Source organism: Psittacula echo (assembly GCF_963264785.1).
Source record: "Psittacula echo genome assembly, chromosome: 13".
Taxonomy (NCBI): Eukaryota; Metazoa; Chordata; class Aves; order Psittaciformes; family Psittacidae; genus Psittacula; species Psittacula echo.
The window spans coordinates 6,078,174-6,102,239 of NC_137749.1; the positions used below are offsets into that span (position 1 = coordinate 6,078,174).

Below are 24,066 nucleotides of genomic sequence, written 5' to 3' on the forward strand. Positions count from 1 at the left end.
CCTGCTTATTGTTAAGGATGAAAACTTCACTGGTTGCTCAGCTAAAATCAAACTTACAGCGCACTGAAATTGAGCACTTTGCTCTAATGCATGAACTTCCTGAATTTTTTTTTTGCTTTTCCACTACAACCTGCGAGTAAAACACTAAAGTTCTGGTTTTCAGATTGCATTAACAGAGCCCAGAAGAAGGCATATCCATTTCTCATTTTCTTCAGAGAGCAATGAAACGCTTCAAGCTGTTTTTCAGTTACACAGCACTCTGTTAGAGACTTAATATCACCCTGTTGATGTTTTGTTATGCTTACAATGCAAGGCCATTAAGTCTTTGTATGGGTTTTTCCTGTTACTGTGTTTATATGTGTGAAAGCAGAAGGGTATGCTGTGTGAATTTGAATGAAACCATCTTTCAAAGAGATCAAATTTCCCTCATACCTTCCCAAGGCTGTTTCACAGCAGAGTGTTTAATAAAGTGGACATGCTGTCAGTGTTTACCAGCTTAAAAACTTAATACTTCTCATACAATTATGAGTATACCACAGGAATTCAATTTTTCATTTCAAAATGGGTTTTTATGTGTTCCTAAGTAGTTGTTCCTTTGTAAACTTCAGTAGCACAAAGTATGCTGTGGTGATATATATATATAAAGCAAATATGAAATACTTTGTGTGATAATAAGAATGAAGTGTGAAACATACTTGGAAAAAGTGTGTTAGAAAACCTCCAGTTGAACAGCAAAACCAGTCATCTTCTACATGCACAGAGCACAGAAGTGGAAGTGTAAGATTCAAAGGTTTAGACACATTATCTGTTAGGTGCACATTTAAATCAAATGGCTAATTTGCTGTAATCACATAACAATAGCTTTTGGTTGTAACAATGGTGAAACAGCTTCTGAAAAGTTCGGGAGCAGGCTTTTATGTAACCGTTTTAAGATGCATGTAAATAGGGCTGGAAAATGTAAGGTAAAGATCAGATCTGTGGAAAGAGCAAATGGAGAGTTTGTGTTGCTTTAACAAGCACAATGAAAAGATTCTGAATTTAGAGTGCTGCTTTTTCAGGTAGCTTTTGTAAATGCAAAAGGATGAGTATTCTGAATTTTCAGGATTCGGTTTTCATGTCATTTTCCTTAAGCTTAAGTAGTTTTACTTCACCTGTACTGCTTTTTTTCTTAATTCAAGCAGGTTGAATTAAGGTGCTTGGAATTTTGCAATTTCAAGCTGGTAGATCCTTATGTCTTTGGCTGTATTACATTTGAAAATGGTTGGAGGGGATGTTTTGTTGTGTTTATTTCGAGGAAACTGAAGTTCCACAAGCATTACTCACTCTAAACTTTGTGCTTAATTATCTTTCTTAGCAAAGCAGAAACTAGAGGATAGATTAGCAGCTGCAGCAAGAGAGAAGCTTGCACAGGCCTCCAAAGAATCAAAAGAAAAGCAGCTACAGGCAGAGCGCAAAAGGAAAGCTGCGCTGTTCCTGCAGACCTTGAAAAACCCTCTGGTAGAGGCAGAAACTGAGAAAATTGAGGATAATTCTTTCAGTAATGAGGTAAGCACGAAATAAATTTCTCTTTATGGTAGAGCTAGCAAAAATCTTACAAATTGTGAATTTGATAGCATGTTACGAAATTGAAGAGATATAGAAGCTTTTCTAAATTGAGAGAAACTTGAATTCTAACCACTGATAATCTTTTTCAGTTACCTTACAAATGTCTCTCATCTGTCATTAAAGAACTGGTAGAGAAATTATGCACAATTCAGAGGCCAGCGGGTTACAGAAAGGAAAATGAGCTTGTCAGCTTAACTCTGTACTAGTGGTCAATGAATTAGAATGCTTTCCTTTCAAGAGTATTTGCGTATCTGTTGTGATATTTACTTATTTAATGTGTATTTTGATGTGAGTAAACATCTTCAAGTTCAGAAACAGTTCACAGGCAACTGAGCTTACTTTAACACTTATTTGCACCTGTTCTGCTGGGGTTTGTTGTTTGATTTTATTTTTATTAACTGTCATGAAACAGATGAATAGTTAGTAAATCAGTCAGTGTGATTTAAGGTTTCTAGCTGAGACATCCTTAAGAAAAATAATATATATGAGGCCAAAAACTAGGCTATATAATGGTTGTTCTTTATCATCTTTATGTTAGTTGAGTACGTAAACTTCTTAAAAGTTTGGAGTGCTAGGATGTTTTCCTCTATTTTTTAGGTCCAAGTTTAGTATGGGAGTTCCAAAAGATTTTGGTTTATTATAAGGATAGGATTTTTAAGATAAAGCTAAATCTACAGATAGCGGTATAAAATTCAAACAAACACTTGTATGCATGTTATTCAGTGCAAAGTCAGTGAAGAGTCAAAAAAAAAACCTCAGTGAAATAATTGAGGGGGCTAATTATTCTGCTAGCTTTCTCCCAGAGAACTGGAAGAGTGTGCACACTGCGTGTGCCTACTTGCTCGTGAAATGACCTAATCTGTTGGGTTTGTTCAGCAGGATCTTTGGAGAGTATAAACAAGTGTCTTTGTATAGCACATCAAATTGGAGCATTAGTATTCCTGCGCTACTTTCGAAGAACAGTTTCTGATAGCTGTGGTAGAAATCCTAACCCTCTACTTCTTTCTAGAAAACTACAAGGAAATAGTCATGTGGCAGAGGCAGACTGCTTTCCGTCTTTCTTCTGCAGTGTGCTTCTCTTGTCCATTTGCACCCATTTTCATTATAGTCAACAACAATAGATAATGCTAAGGTAATGTAAGTCTTCAGAAGCTCTGTTTTGAGTAGGTTGTAATGATACTGTACTCTTAGGCCAAATGTAAGAGTAACCTGGATATTGATGATGAATTATTAATTTTCAGGAATAACATTGCTAATAACTTCTCTTGCCATTTGGCTGTTTACACTGTTGCTTCAAAAGGAAATTAAAACCTAATTTCTCATAGCCATACATTACATTACTAGAATTTATCACAAAGAGGAAAAAGATGATTTATCATGCAGATGTAACTGATAATCAGTTGTCATCTTCTGTAGAGAACAGTACTATTATGAGTCAGTTTATTGATGAGTAGTTACAATAAAAATATCTTTTGGGGTAGAGCTTCTAGATACCAGATTTATAAGTCTTAGAATTTTTGAGTAGGCAAGTTTAAAGAAGAATCTTGGGCCAGAAGGCTTCAGTAATGAAATAAAAAAACTCTATAAACCTCAGTTGATCAAAGACATGCGTTTGCCTTTTTCCCTACTAAGAAACTAAGAATGCTCTTTAAAATAGCTAAGAAATAATGTGTTTCACATAAACCCTTTCTGATTTCAATGAAGTAACTATAATTTTAAAATCCTGAATGAGAGATTTGAATTTATTATATAGGAAAAATCCTTCAAGTATTGATCTGTCCCTGCATTGTAGCACTGTCCCGAAGCTTTTCTCTCCCTCTGCAGGTTTTGGCAGCAAAGCTGTGTTTTCTGTCGTAGGATCACTTTCCCATATACATTGTGTATTTTCTGTTTAAGTTCCTAATGGCTTAACTTCATCCACAGAGGAGAATAGGCTTTGTTCCTACCTGGTTTCCGCTCTTTTTAATTTTTGCCTTACTCCAGCTTTTTCACTGAGCCAGTCTTTCTGCTAGTAGAGTGCTTGTCCTAGCTTAAGAAGCAAGCTTAACTCAAATAGGGCCAGAAATTTGGGGTATTGTTATAGGATCCCTCACAAGCCAGACTGAAATTCCTTTGTCTGTATATATGCTGCAGTTAGACCTTCCATGCACATTGCAAATACAAAAACTGTTGGGAAGTAGAACCTTACTTTCTGGTATTGGAATTACGTTGCTTCCAGAAAACCTAGTAAATCACTCCTGGTTACACTAATCAAGCAAGATACTTGAGATGAAAGTTTCAGACTGTTATTGTGACTGTGTGGTTACAAGAATTAACAACATGGCTTTCCGTGGTTTTCTTTCCCACTGAAAGAATTCCAGTACCTAACAAGTATTTATTGTCCAGTTCTTAATTTTTCCAAATTATGGAAAAATTATCCCTCAAAATGCCTTCAAGGGAACAGATAATTGACATACCTCCAGTTTAGGTGATCCATGTTGGCACTCATTATCAGATAAGAGAATTGAGTGTGGTCATATGCCAGAAGAGATCCTGTTTAGGATTCCCATTGCTACTGCTAACAATTTTTCCTGGACTGGCACATCAGTACTTTTTTTTCCAGTCATTGAAGAGTGAATGGAAAGAGACAATGATAATGCAAAATTCCCCAGCCTTGCAGTTCTGTTTCCCTTCTCAAGGGGATTTTTCAAGGGCATAGATATTTCTAAGCAAAGTTTCTTTTGATATTTTTCAAGAGCATACCTGAAATAACCAGTAAGTCTTCAGTAACAACTGAGTCTCTTTCAGAAGAGCTGATGAGTGTCTTCACTCACATATGAACTTACCAAAGCTCTAAGCTGAACTTACTAAAAAAAAAGCACTCTAATCCCACTTCTCAGTAAACTGATTTGTATGTAAGAATTCTAAAGTAACCAGTTCCATTACTTCTTACCAATAGGAGTGGTCTGGAGGTTCCTTTCTTTATAAAAGGGTTTAGTTAGAATTTCAAATGTGTGTTTAAATGTCACAGAAGTGACTGTCCATTTTGAAATAAAATTGACTTTTGTATTGGAAATGGTAGAACAGTCAAAAATACCGTGTCTTTGGAGTAATATTCCTTTTAAGTGTAGTTAGTTTATTGATACGTTGATATATGTGCATATAGATACATGCATATAGATTTTGCATATAAAAGTTTGTTTTCAAGTGGTTATTTCTTCATTTGCCATATTTGAAAAGCTTCCATCTACGTTTGTTCCAATGAGTGATCTGCCTTTTGCTCTACTTGCCTCGTTTGCCTATTTCTAACAGCCCATTTGAGTCAAGAATTTTGTTGGAAAAAGACAAGTGAAATCATATTGTGGATTTGTTAACCTCTGTTTTATATACAGTGAGGATCCAGTAAGCTGCATCATGCTGTCTAAATCAGTTTATATATGAGCAGGTAGCACAGGGTTTTTCTAAGCTGTTTTCAGTCATGTTTCAGAAAGAGAAATCTATTTAGAAGCACTGACTGCAAAAGTAACAAGAGGTAACTACAATGGCTGTAATTATAAAAAATAAATATGTATATCAAGTTGAGAGAGAGATGTAAAATGAGTTTTGTAGTTTGGTCAATGGAACTAAATGGGGAAATTACAGAAGACAAGGAAATAAAATTAAATATTTAAGTTCACCAAAAATGTCACTTAATCTGTTTCATCTCCTGTTTTGGGGGAAGGAGCAACCAATGAGAAATCCAGGAAACAAAGATTGATATACAGTGGTCATAGACTTAATGTAGTGGAACAAAGGAAGTTCAGGTTAGATATACGGAATAAGTTCTTCACTGTGAGGGTGGTGAGGCACTGGAATGGATTGCCCAGGGAAGTTATGAATGCTCCATCCCTGACAGTGTTCAGGGCCAGGTTGGACAGAGCCTTGGGTGACATGGTCTAGGGTGAGGCGTCCCTGCCCATGGCAGGGGAGTTTTAACTTGATGATTTTAAAGGCCTTTCCAACCTTAACTATTCTATGATTCTATGATTTTTTGTAACTTAAAAAGTGGAATAATGACAGAAGTGTATAATAAAGCTTGAATAGGAGCTGAAAATGTCCATGGGAGATGCGTAATTGCCCCTGCCGAATAGCTGTGTAAAGACTAGTAATGCTGTTTATGTGTACAGACAGTGTATGTTCGTGCTGAAAACCTGCTTACCACACTATGTAGGAATGCATTAAATGAGCAAAGCTTTTCTGACCTCTGTCAGATTTTCCTGATACCTAGCATTCCTTGAAAGAAATGCTGGTGCTGAGTACACATTATACCTTTGAGCAAAATTGATTCCACTAACTGTATGTAAAGACAGTCAGTACCACAGAATATAGTGCTTTTAAGCTTTTTTGGCTTCAGCTGAATCTTAAAAATAGTCAGGTCTACTTTTTCCATAGCTGAATTGCTTCTTTTGTATGGTTTCCTGCTTTTCTTTAAAGTGAAATCAAGCAAGAGGAACAAAAGGTTGAAAAATGAATTTGAGCAATGAAGCAGCATAGCTTTTCACAAATAGTTTCACCATGCATTACAGTGATACAGTTTCCTGCATAGTATTTCCTCAAAACTTGGAAAGTGTGGAAAAACTTGGGAAACATGTAGCTTAGCTCAGTTTCCAAAAGAGATGCTGTTCCAGTAACGTTTTAGCTTGTGAAGTCTGCCCTTTTTCAGGATATGGGTAAGCAGTACTTGGGTGGCATCTCACTTCTTGTGTTTGCATATATAATTCACATAGACACTCTTGTAAGAAGAAAATCACACCAACTGGCACATCTGTCAGGTAGTGTCAGTAAAGGGAAGGTGCAGTCCCTCTGCGGTGAGCATAGGTTCTTTGTCCTGCAGCAGCAAACAACCTGTAGTTTTAACAACTGCAGTTGTTGTAGATCTGCAGAGCTGGAGTACACCAGGTTATCTGGAATGCTGCATCAAAGTGCCTTCTTATTTTTAAACAGATAAGGTGTTTCATAATATGAAATTAAAATCTTATTTCAAAATTATTAAAATAAATTTAAAATGAAAAAAAAGAGATACATATATTATATAAGTAGAATAAAGGCTAGTTTTGTACATTTTGTACATATATTTACCAAAACCTGAATTAAGTAGACCAGATACTGGGAGATCTCATGTTAAAAGATGGTATGTTTGGGATTTGGATTTGGTTTGGGGAGTGGGGTTGTTTGTTGGTTTTTTTCAGCATATCCTTGGCTATTGGCATGAGTTGAGTTCTAAATACAAGTGTCACGCTTGGTTGTCTTCCCAGGTACGGTACACTTGGTATTGTAGGCATGTCACATTTTTGCCACCTTTTTCAGGACTTAAAATGTTGTTTGTCTGCAAATGTGCCAGTTCATATCTTTTAGTTATCCCCAACCATGTCCATCTGAGCAGTGTTGTTCTTAGGTGCATCTGAGAGAAAAAGGTTGAAAAGAGAAAGGAAAAGGATCTGTTACAGAGCAGTGTTTCTCCATCTGTGTGCAGCCAAGCCTCACAGAAGGAAATTGGCATGGTTCAGTGTCTTGCTGGTGAACACTTGCTTAATGTTTTTGTTAACACATCAAGTGCTTGATAATGGTAGCAGGTTATAGGAGTCTCGCAAAGGGAAAATCTACGCTGCAAAATCATTGCTTCCAGCAAAAAAAGTTTTGGCAAGTGTCATTTGTGTAGGTGAAGTCTCCTCCCTACTGTCCCTGTCACAGGAAGGCCTGCAGACCTGCATTCCTTGTCAAAGAAATTGGTCCTAGGTGACCATTAAATGGATTTAATTGATAGTGTCTTCCAAAATCTACTGGTTCTGGTAATACCTGCCAGAAATGGGAGAAGGTGACATCAGTGGTGGCTGGCCAGACAAGGCACAGTCTGTTCAATTTCTTTAGAGAAGTTGCTGTAGTGGGAAGTGTTCTGTAACCATAGTACAGTTCAATTTTTGTCTACAGGGCATGATTTAACTAATAGTGTGTCTGATGAGTTTCTAATACAGGTTATTCTGCTCATCTCTCATATTTTAGCTTGTGTCAGAAATGCTTTAGGGGTGACAGTACTTTGATAGGCATGTAAAGGACAATTGGTTACACCCAAACTGTTACCTGTATAAACCTTAGTATCCAATTTAAACAAGGAGAGAAATGCTCAATCACAATGCTGCAAGAACAGACAAGCACATGATTTGAAAGTCACTCTGTTTTAATGGCTTGTTCCAAATGTCACCTGCTATTGTGCTTCTGAATATATTCTATAGTGCAAAGCAAAACTTCCCTTATTTTGCCTCTTTCATCTTCCGTTTTCTGAAGTCCTATTTCATTGTTTCTTTAGATGGCTTGCCCTTACTTTTGTCCTGTATATAACAAGTTATTTTTCTCTGTGGAAAGCAGTCTGTTTACAAGTGAAATTGAAGTGTGCCATGATTAAAAATGAGATGCTATTCAAGTTTTGGCAAGCATAACGGGGTTATCAACAACTGTAGATAGTGTATGTCTTTCACTCTCACAGCTGTAATTGATCCTACTTTTTTAGTAGTGGACTGTAAATATTGCTGCATGCCTCTGGGATAATCACAGAATCATAGAGTAGTTAGGGTTGGAAAGGACCTTAAGATCATCTAGTTCCAACCCCCCTGCCATGGGCAGGGACACCTCCCACTAAACCATGTCACCCAAGGCTCTGTCCAACCTGGCCTTGAACACCGCCAGGGATGGAGCATTCACAACTTCCCTGGGCAACCCATTCCAGTGCCTCACCACCCTCACAGTAAAGAATTTCTTCCTTATATCCAAATCTAAACTTCCCCTGTTTAACTTTTAACTCATTGCCCCTTGTCCTATCACTACAGTCCCTAATGAAGAGTCCCTCCCCAGCATCCTTGTAGGCTCCTTTCAGATACTGGAAGGCTGCTGTGAGGTCTCCATGCAGCCTTCTCTTCTCCTGGCTGAACAGCCCCAACTTTCTCAGCCTATCTTCATATGGGAGGTGCTCCAGTCCCCTGGATCATCCTCATGGCCTCCTCTGGACTTGTTCCAACAGTTCCATGTCCTTTTTACATTGAGGACACCAGAACTGCACACAATACTTCAAGTGAGGTCTCACGAGAGCAGAGTAGAGGGGCAGGATCACCTCTTTCGACCTGCTGGTCACGCTTCTCTTGATGCAGCCCAGGATACGGTTGGCTTTCTGGGCTGCAAGCACACACTGCTGGCTCGTGTTCATTTTCTCATCGACCAACACCCCCAAGTCCTCCACAGGGCTGCTCTGAACCTCTTCTATAATGTATAACAGAATTTTGCATTTGCATATTCTCTTAATGTTAATTTGTGAGCAAAATGTAATTGTCTAATGAAAACCATCCAGTAAGGATTTAAAGAAAAAAAGTGCTTTACAACATTTCAGGGCCATTTAGTTCTTATTTTACTTTTTTTAGGACATAGGTGTCCGTACCTTCTGTTTAGCATGGAAGGGTGTGTGTTGTTTGTTCTTGTATTTCCTTTATCTTGCTTTTCACAAGCACAGATAAAAACATAAAACAAAATGTCACATACTAATGGGGTGTTTGGGAGGGATAGCTCACTGGCATTCCTCATACTGTAAATACTTTAATATTTAATACGGAGGAAAAAAGGTAAATGTCAGGAACTGCCATCTTAATTTATATAGATGAGGGTACTAAGAATGTTCTATGCCTTGGCTTTTAGTCTTCAGAGTACTCAAGATACAAAGGTATATGGATCCATACAGCAAACAGATTCACAGGCACTAATTTCTTTACAGTTGGCCCTTCAAAAGCGAGAATGCAGAATTCTCTCTGGTTTTGAAGAATTTACTGCAGTCCCTGTACTGCTAATAGCTGTGTTTCAGTGCTTCAGCTAAACTCTCATGTAACTGTTGAGCCTTCGAGTATTGAATTTGTTCTATAGGAACTTTCTGTATAGGAAACATTTGCAGCACTTCTATTTAATCATTTTATGCCAATTTTTGAGGTTAGGACTGACAAACTCTTCTAAAAGCAGTAACTGTTTGCTTTCATGCACAGAGCAATCATACATTTCCATTGCTGGTAGGGAACTGCTTACTAATTCTCAGCCAGGGAACTCTTCACCATAAGCTTTAGGGAACCTGTGGCAAAAAACTTGCAGTGGTAGAAAAGAATCTGGAGTATTTTCGGGTTTTAGGAAAGGAAAAGAATTGTTGATTAACTCAGTTCTGACATCCTTCACTCTATCCAATTTTGATCTAACATAGGATTCAAATTTCTGCAAAGTTCAGCTGTTCAGAACAAAAGAAATATTAGCCAGTTGTGGAAGTGTTAGTAACGTTATTGATAATGTTCTTTACCAGCAGATTTTTATGGACCAGGAGCAAAGCTTGTGTTTTGTTCTATTGCAGTAAGTGTCTTCTGGTTCACTTCTAGTGTTGGCTTTGTGTATTGATTAAGTAGTGTAACCCCAGAATAACTAATGTGTTTTCTGGTCTTATGAATACCGCGAATATGCAAATACCTTGTAATAAACTGAAGTACTCATTTCTGTTATCATATAACTATAAATTCATCCTGGTACAGAGCTCTTTCATAACCCATTCCTGCTAAAGAGGCACTGTGGAGTCATCTTTGTTTTCCAAAAGGGTATCTCTGAAACATTTTTATACCAAGTGTTTACTGTAGGAAGCATTATTTTAACCGGATTTGCTTCAGTCATGCGAACAAAATGCTAGAGAACAACTGTGCCGGTGAAATTGTCTGACAATGTAGCATTTAATAAGGGCCAAAAAAGTGTGCTGTTACTTAAAATGGACAAAGAAGTGTGATTCAGTGAATGCTATCTGAATGTTTGCAGTGCAACTTCTTAGAAGAGCTCTCAAAATATTTAAATCTCTCATCCCTTGAAATGCATAATAAAATCCAGCAGGTAACCAGAATGTTGTCATGCTTTCCAAAAATGGGTCCCTGCTGGCCTGCAGACTTGTAGAACCTGGTCAGGAAGACGGAGTCTTTCTGCCTTTTGGAAATGCTCAGTAATCTCCCAGTATCTCTTGTTTGCTTTCATTTTCTTTATTTCTTATTCCCCTCTCCCACCCCGCATTCATGCCTCCAATTTAACTCCCATTCCCTTAGCTTGCCTAGATCAGCTTTCACTAGTAAAACACAAACCACTGACAGCTCCTTCTGTTTGCCAGAGAGTAAGACAAATTTATTTTTTCCCAAATATCTGCATTCAGCAGTGTTATTTACACACCTGGAAATTTCTCTGTGGCTTGGCAACTCCCTGAGCTTAAGTTCTCTGGTTGAGCTCTGTGTTGTGCTCTGGTGGTGGATCATTTTGGTGGTGATTTGTTTTTTGCTTGAAAGCAACCAGAGTTGTCATTGCAGGAATCGGCACATTTGTTTGCAGTTGCAACCTGACAACTCTCACCAGAGTTCCTGGTCTCAGTAGTGTGTTGAGTAGGTTTAGACAAGTAGGTGAGTTCTCCCTGTGTTGTAGGTGTTGTATCTCACTCCAGAACCTGCATACTCACCTGGAGATGAAGTTACTTCTGCATGGCTTTCCAAACCTGATTCATTGGTAAACTGAAGTAGGGAAGTCTGAATCTACAGCCAGCCAGTCTGCAGCTGTGCTTTTCTCAGGGGTATCTGGACAGTGCTGTCACTCTTCAGTGTAAGCATCCTGAAAGTCAAGGAGAGCCCACGGGTTCAGCATCCAGTGCTTTTGGTGGATACGCAGGGGAGCTTAGCACGGTGGGGTCCTTTGTTTTGATTGCTTAGAGAATCTCCATATGTGAGCTGAAAGTAAACGTGTCACTCATTATCTTCGTTTCTGGCAGTGGTCTGATAACTTCTGTTTTATGCAGCCAAATGAACTTGGGCACTGAAAACCGTTGGGTTTTTTTCTTCCCTCTCTTGTTTTCCTCTGAACTTTACTTTGCCTACAGCTATTTTGTTTCAAGCTATTAGGGGTGTCTGCTTCAAGGAAAACTGGTCTATTACATATTCAGTAGTGTTCAAAGTGAAGACCTAGGGTATTGTATAAAGAGGTGAATAACATTGTGAAGGAAGAAAAGTCAGCTGCAGTGGTCCTTAGGAAATTGAAGTTTGAAAATGAGGTGTCTGAATTATACATGGGTTGTGAAATTAGTGAAACTGGAAACAGGCCTCTGGTAAACCAATCACTCAAATGATCGTGCTATAAAGTGTATATAATCCTTGAAGTAAACTACTTTAGTATACTGCTTTTTTTCTATTTTTGTAAATATTGTGATAGCAGATACTGGTTAAAGCTCAGAAAAGTGTCATGGCTCTCTTAACTTGCAGCAGAGGTGGATTTCCAACTAGTCAATGTGGTCAATTATTGCCTTGACGTATTCACAGTAAGAGAATGGTAAAAAGAAAGGAAAAGATCACCTGTTTTGAATTTGTTTATTTCAGGTTTTAGTGTATCACTTTTTATTCTGATCACATTACGCATCCTCATATCAAATGGTGAAAATGTCAGACAGGTGGAGCAGAAACGATGACAGAGAGAAACTGATTTCTCCTGTTGCCTTGAAATGGCAGCTGTGGGAATGACAGGCTTGGAAATGAGGAGCATATCTATAGTACCTGACTTGAATTGTTCTAAACAAGGCATTGAGCAGAATTCTCTCTGGTAAAAGCTGATAATTTGAAAATGCTTTGGAGTATGGTATGTTTTGCTTAACTGACTGCAGTCAGAATTACTGAGTGTGAATTGTGCATGGACCTGGGTTTGAAATCTTCCCAACCCTTTACATTCAAAATACTTATTTTGGCAAGTGCAGAAGCAATTCGTATCAACACAAATTGATTTTGCTGTTTTCCTTGAGCTTGTCATCTAAACAGCACAGTTCAGGCATGTAAGTGACACAAAAACTTAACTTTGAATGTCAGGAGGTTCTGATTGTATCTTCAGGTTTAGCATTTTTAAATAAAAAGGATAAATAGATGCAAATGTATCTGATAGTACCCATTTTTAGAACACATTTCTTCCAAAAACTAAAGATGAAAACTTCAGAACTATGTCCTAGTTAAGCTGACAGTCTCAGCATGCATGTCCCACTTTGCATATGTATCTTTAGGGAACTGTATAGGCCTCCATTAAGTACTACTAGACGCAAGTTTTTGAACGCATCAGCCTTACGCATATTTTATGTGATAATGGTGCAGCATTGTGAGGTTTAAAAGCATCCGTGGGAGGTTAGATTGTTGTTGATTTAGCAACTATATTCTTAAGATGGATGCATTTCTCGCTTTCATGAGTCAAAAAATAGCAGGTGATTGTTTAGTTATTATTTTCCTTGCTGTTGTACTCGTTATCCAACATTTCTGCAAAACTCCTACTGTATACTGACAAGACTACTACCAAACAGGATATCTTTGTTTCTTTGCCAGAGCATGCATGTATGTGGCATGCGCAGGTGTAGACGTAGCCCCTGTGTAAAGGACTAGAGATGCTTATGTGTTTTCAACACTTACAGGACTTTCTCAGATTAAAAATATGCATGCAACTTTGAAAACTGAACATTGCTCTGTTTTCCTTTGATTTCAGAGTGTCAATAGTATACCGTGTCCTGTGACTGCAGTCAGAACGTTACCCACCTTCGAAGTTAAACAAGCAGAAAGGCCTTCAAGCAAAAGCAAAGATCTTCTTAGGGATGAAGAAAAAGAAAAGAAAAGGAAAAAACACAAGAAAAGATCTCGAACAAGATCTCGATCACCGTTCAAGTATCATTCATCGTCTAAGTCCAGATCTAGATCACATTCAAAAGCAAAGCACTCACTTCCCACTGCCTATAGAACTGTCAGGCATTCAAGGTGGGTTTGGAAACCAAACATATTCTTTCAAGTTCTCTGTGGGCTAACACAATTTTTTTTCACTTCTTCCATTATTTATGTGTCTTCTTACCCATTACAAAGGGTATAGTCACCTTGAAGACAGTATGTAAATATCATCAAATGTGGAAGGTCTTTGAAAATAGTTTTAATGAGATAATGAGACATTGATTTCTAATTACATAGTGTGAAATTTGTACCAGTAAATGCTTTTTCACTGGTCTGTGAAATACTTGACAATAATGTGTAGGAATGCAATTATAGCATTAAGAGAACTTGCTAATAAGTCTGTGGCTTTTGCTGGAGTAAAGTAACAGACAATATTAAAGTAAGAAATAGAGGTAGAGACCTGCGTGGTTGAACAGCAAAGCTCGGAAGGAAAACAAGCATTTGGGCAGCATGTGAAAAAATGATGGATGAATGGCTGGAGAGAGATGACAAGAATCCAAGAAGAGTGAAAACAGAGTTTATGAGTAAGGGAGACCATAGAATGAATGTAGCCCAGTGCAGTTAACTCTGTATTTAATCTTTATTGAGATTAAATGCACTATATTAGTTACCCAGCTATAAAATGATATATATTGTGTTACATTAATACTGTTAATTACATCTAAGACATTTGGGTCTAGGCAACTTAGAGTTTATTGTGTGTAAAATTTGTCGTATCCGAATGCCTGCTACACAGCAGTTACTGTGGTCAGTAGGAAGGGCTTACTGTTGAGGTTGTATTCTCTGTATCATGCTACAGAGCAGTGTTTAAGTAACTTGTTCAAATGAGTTGTGTATATAAATACTACCACAGTTATATGTGTATGTGACGTAGGCAAAATCATGCATTTCTTTATCTTTGTGGCCATGCCTGTGACATAGGCTTCTTCCTGAAAAACAGCTTCTAGCCTTTTATGGTGGTGTGACAGAACTTCTCATCTTGTGCATTTTTTGTTTGTTGATGAAGTTTCTAACTACACTAATATAAGTAGGTGTTAACACATTACAACTCTTTATTTTAAGGTTAAATACAGTACTGTTGCAGAAGACATCTCTGCTGTTCAGAGATTCAGGGAATTAAGTGAACGTAACTTGATCTGAAATGATCAGTCGGATGTGCCGCTTATTTGACTGCCTTTGACAATAGATGATCATGATGGTCTGTTATAAGGCACATTCCAAAGTACTGTGTGCCATTCCTTTTCTGTGCTTACCACTGTGCAAAGGGAATGACGCTGAATGAAGCTTTCCTTATTTAAGTAGTGAATGTAAGTCTTCTCAGAGTTAAGGATTCCTTGGAAAAAAGTCTCCTCAGGTGAATCACTCATCTTTTCAATTTCCAGTCAAGCCATATTTTCACTTAACCCTCCCATGTCACTTCATCTAAGCTATATTGCATGTATTTATCCATGATTTTACTAATAGGTGGTAAAAGTAAAGAGAAGCATCATTGTAATGCAAAAAAAAAAAAAACCCACTCAAAGCAAACAGTAATCTTCTGTGGTACCTTGAAAAAGAGAAAGAATCACCTGAGAAGATCCTTATCAATACCTAGGTATGCAGCTCAACAGAATAAAGATAATCCTGCGTGTTGCGTGAGTCTGCATTGGGCAGTGACCAGATTAATGGAAACTTGCAAGTTCAGATTGATATATACCATGATATGTTTTCAGTGACTTCAGGGAGGTAAGATATATGGCACTTTAGAAGCCTGAGTATTTCCACCAGCTTTCGTACATTTGGTTCTGCTGGTGAAAAGACAACAGTCTTCTGAAGTCTACCACATACACAGTCGATAATCTCATTATTGATGGGTTTGGGTTTTGGGTTGTTTTGCTGTCCAGCTGGTGGAAAAAGTACACAAAAATCTCCAAGAACAGTTCATCAACTGGAGCTAATTTTTGATGTGCCACCTTGAGTGTGCCTTCTAGCACAAACCAAATAACAGACACATAAAAGCCTTAACATTGTGAACACCTGATTAAGTCTGGTTGGGTATTTCCTTGAGCAGCTGTTGAATTCTACAACCTGAGAAATCCAGTAAAGCTTCATGCTGGGTAGCTGTGTTTTGAAATTGCTTCAGAAAAGCTCACCATGTCTTGCATATATTTTGCACATTTTAAAACTTGACAGAAGTTAGAGATGAATGGGAAAGGGCTTTCCATTCAGCCTGTCTTTCTGTTCTGCAAGTACTGGTTGAAATGAAGGTGTCTGGAGGGTGTCTCTCCCATTCAGGAACCTGTTGTTTCTGGGAACTTTAGACAGTATCATCAGTGCTGAATGGGTTCCTGTTCCCTTTGAGCTTTTTGCAGGCCATAAGAAATGCAATTAGTGGCAATTATATTAGGTGGGAGACCTGTTAGAAATCTAAATGTACCTTCCTCTCTATAGCATTTCACAAGAACATGGCTAAATCTAAACTTCTGACCAAGGACCTCTTATAGTTCAACTGTAAAGAATCTCTTTCTCCTGCAACTGATACTTAATACAGTGACTGTGTTGGTTTAATGTAGTCAGTAAAGACAATCAAGTCTAAGGCGGGATGTGTCAAGTGTCTCCTCATCTGGAAGATGTTCTGTTTGGCTTCAGCTAGACTACTGTGTCCAGTTTTGTGCATCCTTTAGAAGGAATTAGACCAGCTGGAGGATGTTTAGAGGGAATCATCAAGAATTTTCAGAATTGTGAGAATTGGAATGACTGTTTGGAAAGACTGAAGGAAGATGAAATAAATCTTCATGTATGCCAAAAAAGAGGGAAATGAACTTTCTTCTTCAGTCCTTGGAGTTTGGACAATAAGTAACGGATTTAAATTGCTAACAGACTAGAAAGCTTTTCATAGTGTCTCAGTGGTAAAGGCAGTTAATACAGCTTGGAACACTCCATTGTGGGAAATTTCTGTATCAAGAATTATAGTTTGGAGAATATTGAGTAGTCTTTATTTCCTGAGGTCTTTTCCAGCCCTGACTTTCTAATTAGGGCCCACATAGTCTCACATTGTACAAGAAATGGTGATGATTGAAGGCTTGCTTTATTGAAGGTGTTTGCTACGCCTTAACTTACTCACTGTTTTTCCAAAATTAAAGCTTTTGCTCCTGAAACCAGAAGATCTGTAGAGTAATCAAGAGTGGGAGGCTGATTCATAACCTAGTTAGATATGGACGTGTTTTGTCTCACGTGTGTGTAGACAAAAATAATGCCTTGTCTTAGTAATTGCCAAAAAAGGTAAAAGTTGTTGCCTAGCTAGAAGATATAACTGGTTTCCTTTCTTTTTTCTATGTATTTATATATTTAGTGTGGATTCAGAGAAAATTATTTCCATGGATTGTCTTTTCTCATTCAAAACATGACGCCTTTCACATCTTTCCTCTTCGGTTTCCCCAGTGCTTCACCTAAACCAGTATTTTTTCCCCAGATTCCCAAAACATTGGATGTTACAGCTTACTATTGGATGGTTATGTAAAAGGACATACCTTCCTGGGATAAAGTGTAAACTATTTGTAGAGGTCAATATGTTCATCTGGTATTAAATGAATGGTGATAAGAGAGAGAGTCTTTACTGTGTGGGTATTGATGCTAAATTATACTGGAACACCTTATTTTGAGTAACCGCTTTATTTGAGTATCTCAGTCTAATGTTGTATGTTTGAGATTTTATTGCCTTATTTTATTCTGTTCAAAATGTATATTCTAACCTAAAAAACTCAGTATAAAGTGATTAATGCTGCTTTATTTTACCTCAGGAGTGGACTGGAAAAAAAAAAAAGGTATTTTCCATTTCTGTAGTAATTACTGCTCCAGTTCCTGTTAATGAACACAGGATCTTTTTTTTAATAAAGGAACTTTCATAACTTTATTAGAGAGTAGTTTATTAGGTTTGAAGTATCTGCACAGTGAAGATAAGTATTTTGGGTTTGAAGTTATTTAAACTATTATATTTAAATGAACTGTGACAGCCAAAAGAAGAGTTATGCTTATTTTGTAATTTTTCATTAGACTATCTTGCATTCAGATTATAATGAATTATCTCTGAATTGTAATAATGACCACTCAACACATACCCTGTATTTGGGGAACTGCCTTGAAGCCTTAGATTTTGTGAGGTTTCCATATAAACATTAGTAGAGCTTCTCTTTGAAAAGACTTTTGAGTAATTACTATTTAATGGTATAAGTTCTTTCAAAAAGTAAGATTAAAAATCACCATTACCATATAACTTATCATGACAAGTTAACAGAGAATAAGACGTGGGAAGTGAAGTTAAATGTAGAAATCTGCAATAACTTTCTTTGCTGTCTATTCAGGGGATGTTCAGTATACTTTTCAAGCTCTTCCTTTTTGCTTTGTGTATCCTAATACTGTCTTTTCTCCAAAATGCCTATTGATAAGGATCCTACAGATGAATGTTGCATTATACGTGTCTATATACCATTTTATTCCATTTGTTTATCGTTTATTTTTGCATTATTAGAGGTCTAGAGGCTCTGCTTCATTTAAAAATAGTCTTTTGTGGTAAGATGCAATATTTGTACTGTTGCATTTTTTTTTTAATTCTTTCTAATGCCTTTTCAGCTCTATTGAAGCAGAAAAATTCTGTTCCAATAGCATGAAGTTGATTCAAAGCATGCTTCTGGGTAGCACAACCAAACCTGTTTTGCAGCAACAAGTTTAAAACACTGCAGCTACATAAGGAACCCAGATATATTGTCTTAAGTGCGGCATGTGTTTTTCTAACAGCAGTTCTCTTTATATCTGCATGTTATTTTCCTGGAACAAAGTTTCTGTACCAAAGTTAGTCCCATCAAGCTCCTAGTATTGTGCAGTTTGAATTCTAGACTAACTTGACAGATTAAAGCTTAACAAAAGTCATGGAAACAGTAAACCATGCCCAGAAGTGCTGTAAGGTATTGCAGCGTGGATTGCTGTGGAGCTGTTAGTCCCAAAGAGATAGTTATTACAAATAAGTACTCTGCGTCAAAGATGGGGCACATTTGTTAAATCTGATTGGAAAGCAAGCAGTCTTTGGTACCTTTCGGTCACTTCTAGTAAATGTTTTATCAGTATCTTTGTTCCTAATTGATTTCAAAGCGCCACTAAAAAGTTTGATGTGAAATGTACCTGAGAGTGGTGCTCTTTAAAGAAGTGTAGGTTGTCAGTCCCTGGAGTCTTCAGTAATGCTGTTCTAGCTGAGAAGTGAGGTTTCACAGTTGGCTGGCAGTAAATGCAAAGAATTATGATATTCATCTAAACTACCAATAGATCTTTGTGCTACATGATCTAAGCTAATGATGTATTTATGTGTGAGTGTGGTTTGTTTGTGTATGTAAGAGGAGAGGAGGGGAAGCAGAGGTACTCGTTACATAGTGATTTAGTTAAATGAAACTTGATTGAGATGGACCATTTAAATTTCTCTTTGATACTGTTTTTCTTTTTTCTTTACACTGTCTAGTACTACAGGCGTACTAAGCCACAGAATTTATCCAGTCAATGAGTTATAAACAGTACTTAGTAGTTGCATACTTTATTAACTGGTTACTTTTCAGTAGGTTTGGATAGAGTGCACGTGTGTGTGTGTGTCTGTGTGCTACTTTTTGCCTCAATGTTAGGAGTTTAAGAGACTTGGAAGTACCTGGGGTTTGTAAAAAAAAAAAAAAAGGTTGTTTGAGTTTTTTTCTCCTTCCAGACTGATTTTCTCATTGCTGAGGCAGTGTCCATTAACGTAGTTTTAATTCCTATTTTGTAATGAGACATGCCAAGCTTTGTAGCCCCTTGAACTGTTGGGACCCTACTAAACAGAAGTGATACTGGCTTTAAAAGGAATAGAGTGCCTTTTGAAATAACAGTCTAATGAAAGCAATAATTGATGTATTGCGGTAAAATTGTTAAGCTGCTTTTAATTGTTTGAACCTAATGGCCAGAGTTCTTAACACTTGGTGATGTTGTAGAACCACAAACTTCAGTTCATGAAAATGAAGCTAATGACTTTTTCTTTCTGATTGGACTTTTTTTAGGCTGGTCCATATAGGCATGTTTCACTAACGTTCAGCTTTTGGTTAAGGGACTGAGCCTTTTCAGGATTCTAGTTAATACCAAAACTAGGACATTTTATTCTCAATGTGAAGTGTGTGCCTCCATATCACAGACTCACAGCATCCACAGGGACACTGAGCATGGAGCCGACTCTGAGCAGCTCATCAATGGCAGCAGCAACAGAGCGGGAAAATTATCAGGCAACTTCGACAGCGAAAAGATTTGACTGCTGGAGCTCTTTTGAGGGAAATCCTGGTAAAATGTCAAGGTGTCTGACTGACCCCAAACTTTATCATCTGTTGGTTTTTTCCTTTTTAATCCTTCTGAATGGCCTGGTAAAGATCAGATTTCTAAGTGACAAAGCAGTTAATTTGCAACACTTTAACTGTCATTGTAATTAATTTTTTTCATTTTCAGTTGATCTCTTTTGTTGTAGGTGTAAGAGAAATGGTTCAGGAGTGTGTGTATGTATATATATTATATACATGGTGTGGGTCTGCAGAAGAGCAGTGATTTCACAAATGACTTGTCTTTTAGTCACAGCAAATTAGGTATTTTCAAGAACATCAATGCTTGGTATACATGGAATGACATGCCTATAGTAAATAAAAAAGGAAGACTTTAAGCAAATAGAAGTAAAATTATTAGAACGATATATTTTAGTGAGAACAAAACTAACTGTTACTGCCAGGAATTTTGGGGGTGGATTTGGGGTTGGTTTGGGGTTTTTTTTCCTTTTATTCCAAGCTGGGTCCCTGAATCACCCCCTTTATCATTCCCCCACCCCTGCATCTGTCAGGACTTTTCTCACTCCATTTATCTTGTTAAGAAATACTTAGATTTTACTTGCACATCCACTTAATACCAAATCATAGAGAAAAGGAGTTAAGCGCTTAAATTGATCTCTGATCTTAACTGGGCATGCTTTATTCTTTCCTCTCTTGATCTCTTTTTCTCACTTTTCTAGGAAAAGTATTTCAAGTCAAATTGCTAGTGCCAAACAACACCGATCATGGGTTGTTGGTCACTTGCACAAGTGAAAATACTGGCTGTGCTAGGATCATTCTGCAGCATCTGGGATAAAATTTCCTGGACTTGTCAGTAATGGAGATGTGCTGGAAACAAAAACTTGTATTTGTCTCAGTGATGCCGCAGTTCTAAAAACATACCACTAATTTGAGAAGACAGGGTCAGGCCTGACAGTCTCAGGCTTTGAGCCAAATTGGTCTTCTGCATACGGATGCTAATCAGTTCTGTTGCCTCAAAAGGTGACAGGGCTAAAGTAAAACCTTTCCACCTACTAATGCAGAAGTTGACATAAAATAGCAAAATATAAATGTTTTTGCTATAGCAACAAATAAATGTTTCCCCCCCTGTTGGGAGTGAAAAGCAATGGATATCTACATCCTAAATGTCTTAAATGGGTAAGAAATTTTTGTGCAGCTGACAAGTCTTGGACACTAAATACCCCATGTTGATGTAAAATAGGCATTTGAAAGGTGTTCTATTTGCAATTTCTGACAGCACAATTCCACTGAATTAAAAGTAGTGAAGGAAGTAACAAAAAGCAAACTTCTGTATTATTTTTTCCTGCTCAGGTCGCGATCAAGGTCACCTAGGAGAAGGGCTCACACACCAGAAAGGCGGAGAGATGAAAGAAGTGTTCCAACAGCTTATCGCATTAGTAACAGTCCTGGAAATAGTAGGAAACGCCCACGTTCCAAGTAAGTATACCTGCTTCTGGAAGAGGTTATGTCCTAGCGTCATAAGAGACCAGAAACATTGCCTGATGTGTTGTAACCTCTCTAGGTAGAACTTCAAATTTCTTTATGTTCTGGGCTTTATTTTAATAAACAGATATTTCTGGGGAGAAAAAAAATAACAGAAACTCTCATTGTCCTTCTCCAGTTCTTGCAGATGTTTAAACACTATATGTACAACCCAATCAGTGAACTTTAATATGCTACTATCTCCTAGCTGTAAGAGTTCATGTTTTATTTGGATTCTCGTACTTCCTTCTTTTTGAGTTATTTTCTTACGCTCTGCCTGTGCGAACCAAATGGCCTCTGTGCAGAGGTCATATAGTGGTATTATGTTATTCCTACTGGCATTGCTTGACATCTTATCATACCTGCACAAATAAGGGGAAACTCCAGTTTAGCAAACGGTATGCTTTACATTTAGCAATTATTTTACTAACAGAGTGGAATGTGAAACATGAATCAAGAGGTGTCTTTTTGAGAGCACCTTGCGTATAGTCTCTCTGAACCTATTGTAATCAAAATGGCATACCAAATATTATTTAAGCTAACCAGTTGCAGAAAGAAAGTGTGTGCAAAGTGTGTGCCCAGAAGGCTTTGAAATGTTTTGGGTCTCTACTGTTTTGTGGCATGTTACGCCTTCAACATGCAAGGAAGTGAAAATTTTTCGTGCTTGTATATGTACACCTGAAGTGTACACAAAACCCAACACACTGAATCACTAAACTGAGCATACCGAATTTTTCTTCTAACTGGCAAAGATTAAGTCTTAACCTGTTTCTCCCTATTTCCTGTGGAATAAGAAGCAAAGAGATCACTTTCAACCTTACGATTATTTAAAAATGTCTATTGTTTCCTGAAGTAACTTTCCATGTCTTGACAGTTTCTAATTAATTGCAGTGTGGTATGCATAATTGAGAGCTTCATCAGTATACTTCAACTGATTCAGTTTTTCACATTCATCAGCTAGAGATAATAAAGGCTTCTGTGGAATTCAGCATGCAGATTTGGTTAAGCAGAAAAGATACGGAGGCTTAAAATGTTTTTCTTCCTACAAACACACACAGGAATTTTTTCCCAGCCCTGTGCTGTTTTCAGTGCAGTGTTGGTGTTTCTGCTGCTTGACCATTCAGCATCTTAAGCTATGAATTATCTTTACAGTTATGCCACTAATGATAAATTCTGATGGTAATTGTGAAACAAACTAGATTCCTCGTTAAACAATATTTATTTATATAAAGTGGAAATTTTTTGTATAAGTGGAAAGCTTATATAAGTTTACGTAAGTGGAAATGGTAGACTTCTGTTAGGCCTACACTTCACAACAAAATACAGCACTAAGTGCAAAAAATTATGGCCTGAAGAAAGAATATTGTAGTTATACATAAATGAGAATATTTTGCAGCTCTGATTGCAGAAAACCTGCTATTTTAGCCCACTTATGACTGACACGTTAATTTTTTGTGCAAAAACGTGAATGAGTGATGGAGCTGTTCAGTTATGGAACAGATTCTTCACGATGGTGTGATGGAAACAGAGGTTGGGTTCAAGGTCTATTAGAAGCTAATAAGTTTACTTGGGCTTTCTATGAGTGAATAGTGTATATTTTGCCTAGTAGGTGAGAGCAGATTTCAGTCTTACGTGGCAGCAGTCAGCTGAGTGGGTTTTATTAACCATTGTTACACTAAGTAGTAGGCAAGCTTTAGAATCCGGTACTGTCAAGAGAACTGAAAGTTAGAATTCCTGAGTACTGCAATGTTGTAAGCTTACTTGGGACATTAATCTGATGTCAGTCATGGTGCTGAATAGCTAGCATTGGTTGTAAACCCTTAGGTATATTTCCAGAAGGAAATATTTAAGAACTAGGAAGCTATGCTTTGTCTTGTTTGGGAATTACTGGCTCACTGCTTGTAGAATGAGGTGTGCTTCAGAATAAATATACCAATTGTCTTTTGTTCTGCTTATCCTGTACCTCAGTTGCTATCACAGTCGCTTAAAAAGAAGTCCAGTGTAAATGAGTGTTTTAATCTGACTGCAGTGAATTACTTTCCACAGAGAATATGCACAGTTCTTTGATGCTAGCTTTTGTACCTAGAAAGATATTTAAAAAATAAGCCTAGTTTTAGCAAATGGAATGTTCTAAAAATAGAAAGGGGTGGTTACATTCATTCACCTGTTACCGTGTTTGTTCTTCATAATCTGAGATGAAAAATACTGAAAAAGGTAACTATAAAATACTCTTGCATGATGAATTTTTGCGATTTTCAAGAGTTAAGTATGAAATACGTGCACAGCTTGATTACATTATAATGTTTTAAGAAACTGGACAATTACAGTATGTAATCTGCTTGCCAAGGAAAAACTGACTTTATAACTGATGTTTTTTGTATAGTTGTGAAAATGTTGAGGCCAGTAGAGCGGTGGGGTTTTTCTTTTGGCCCTTAATGATTATTTTTGCAGGAAAAGTTTAAGGAGGTTTTGCAATTATAGGTCTTGAATGTTAAATGCTATATAAAGACCAGATATTTGTATGATAAATTCTAAGCATCAAAGGTGTTGAGTATTGATATGGGAATTTAATGCTATGGTGTAGCTGCTTTTAAAGTAGAAAATTCCAAATAAAATCAAAATAAAGGAAATAATAATGTGATACTTAAAAGATGGCTCAAAGTTTTACAGTGTTTTAAGAGGTTCTAGAAGCTTCAGCATTTTTCTGAACAGACTTCTAGCAGTGCATGCTAGAGAGAGATGCCTACAGTGAGGTATTGCCTAACTAATTAAGTCATTACTCCAGTAGTTCTAATTACAGTAATATCAATATTGGTGTGTAAATCAGACAGCCG

General features: G+C 37.3%; 1 protein-coding gene across 6 annotated transcripts in view; it reads left to right on the forward strand.

The window, feature by feature from the left end:
- SFSWAP (splicing factor SWAP) overlaps positions 1–24,066 on the forward strand; it is a 49,382-nt gene that overhangs the window by 21,169 nt on the left and 4,147 nt on the right. For 3 of the 6 annotated variants that reach the window (XM_080628459.1, XM_080628463.1, XM_080628462.1), the window contains exons 13-16: positions 1,355–1,545; positions 13,165–13,430; positions 19,576–19,731; positions 21,062–21,187. In XM_080628459.1, the coding sequence (XP_080484585.1) occupies positions 1,355–1,545; positions 13,165–13,430; positions 19,576–19,731; positions 21,062–21,187 (739 nt within the window). Of the gene's footprint in view, positions 1–1,354; positions 1,546–13,164; positions 13,431–19,444; positions 19,732–21,061; positions 21,188–24,066 lie in introns of those variants that run through there. The other 3 variants (XM_080628460.1, XM_080628464.1, XM_080628461.1) reach the window with 3 other exon arrangements.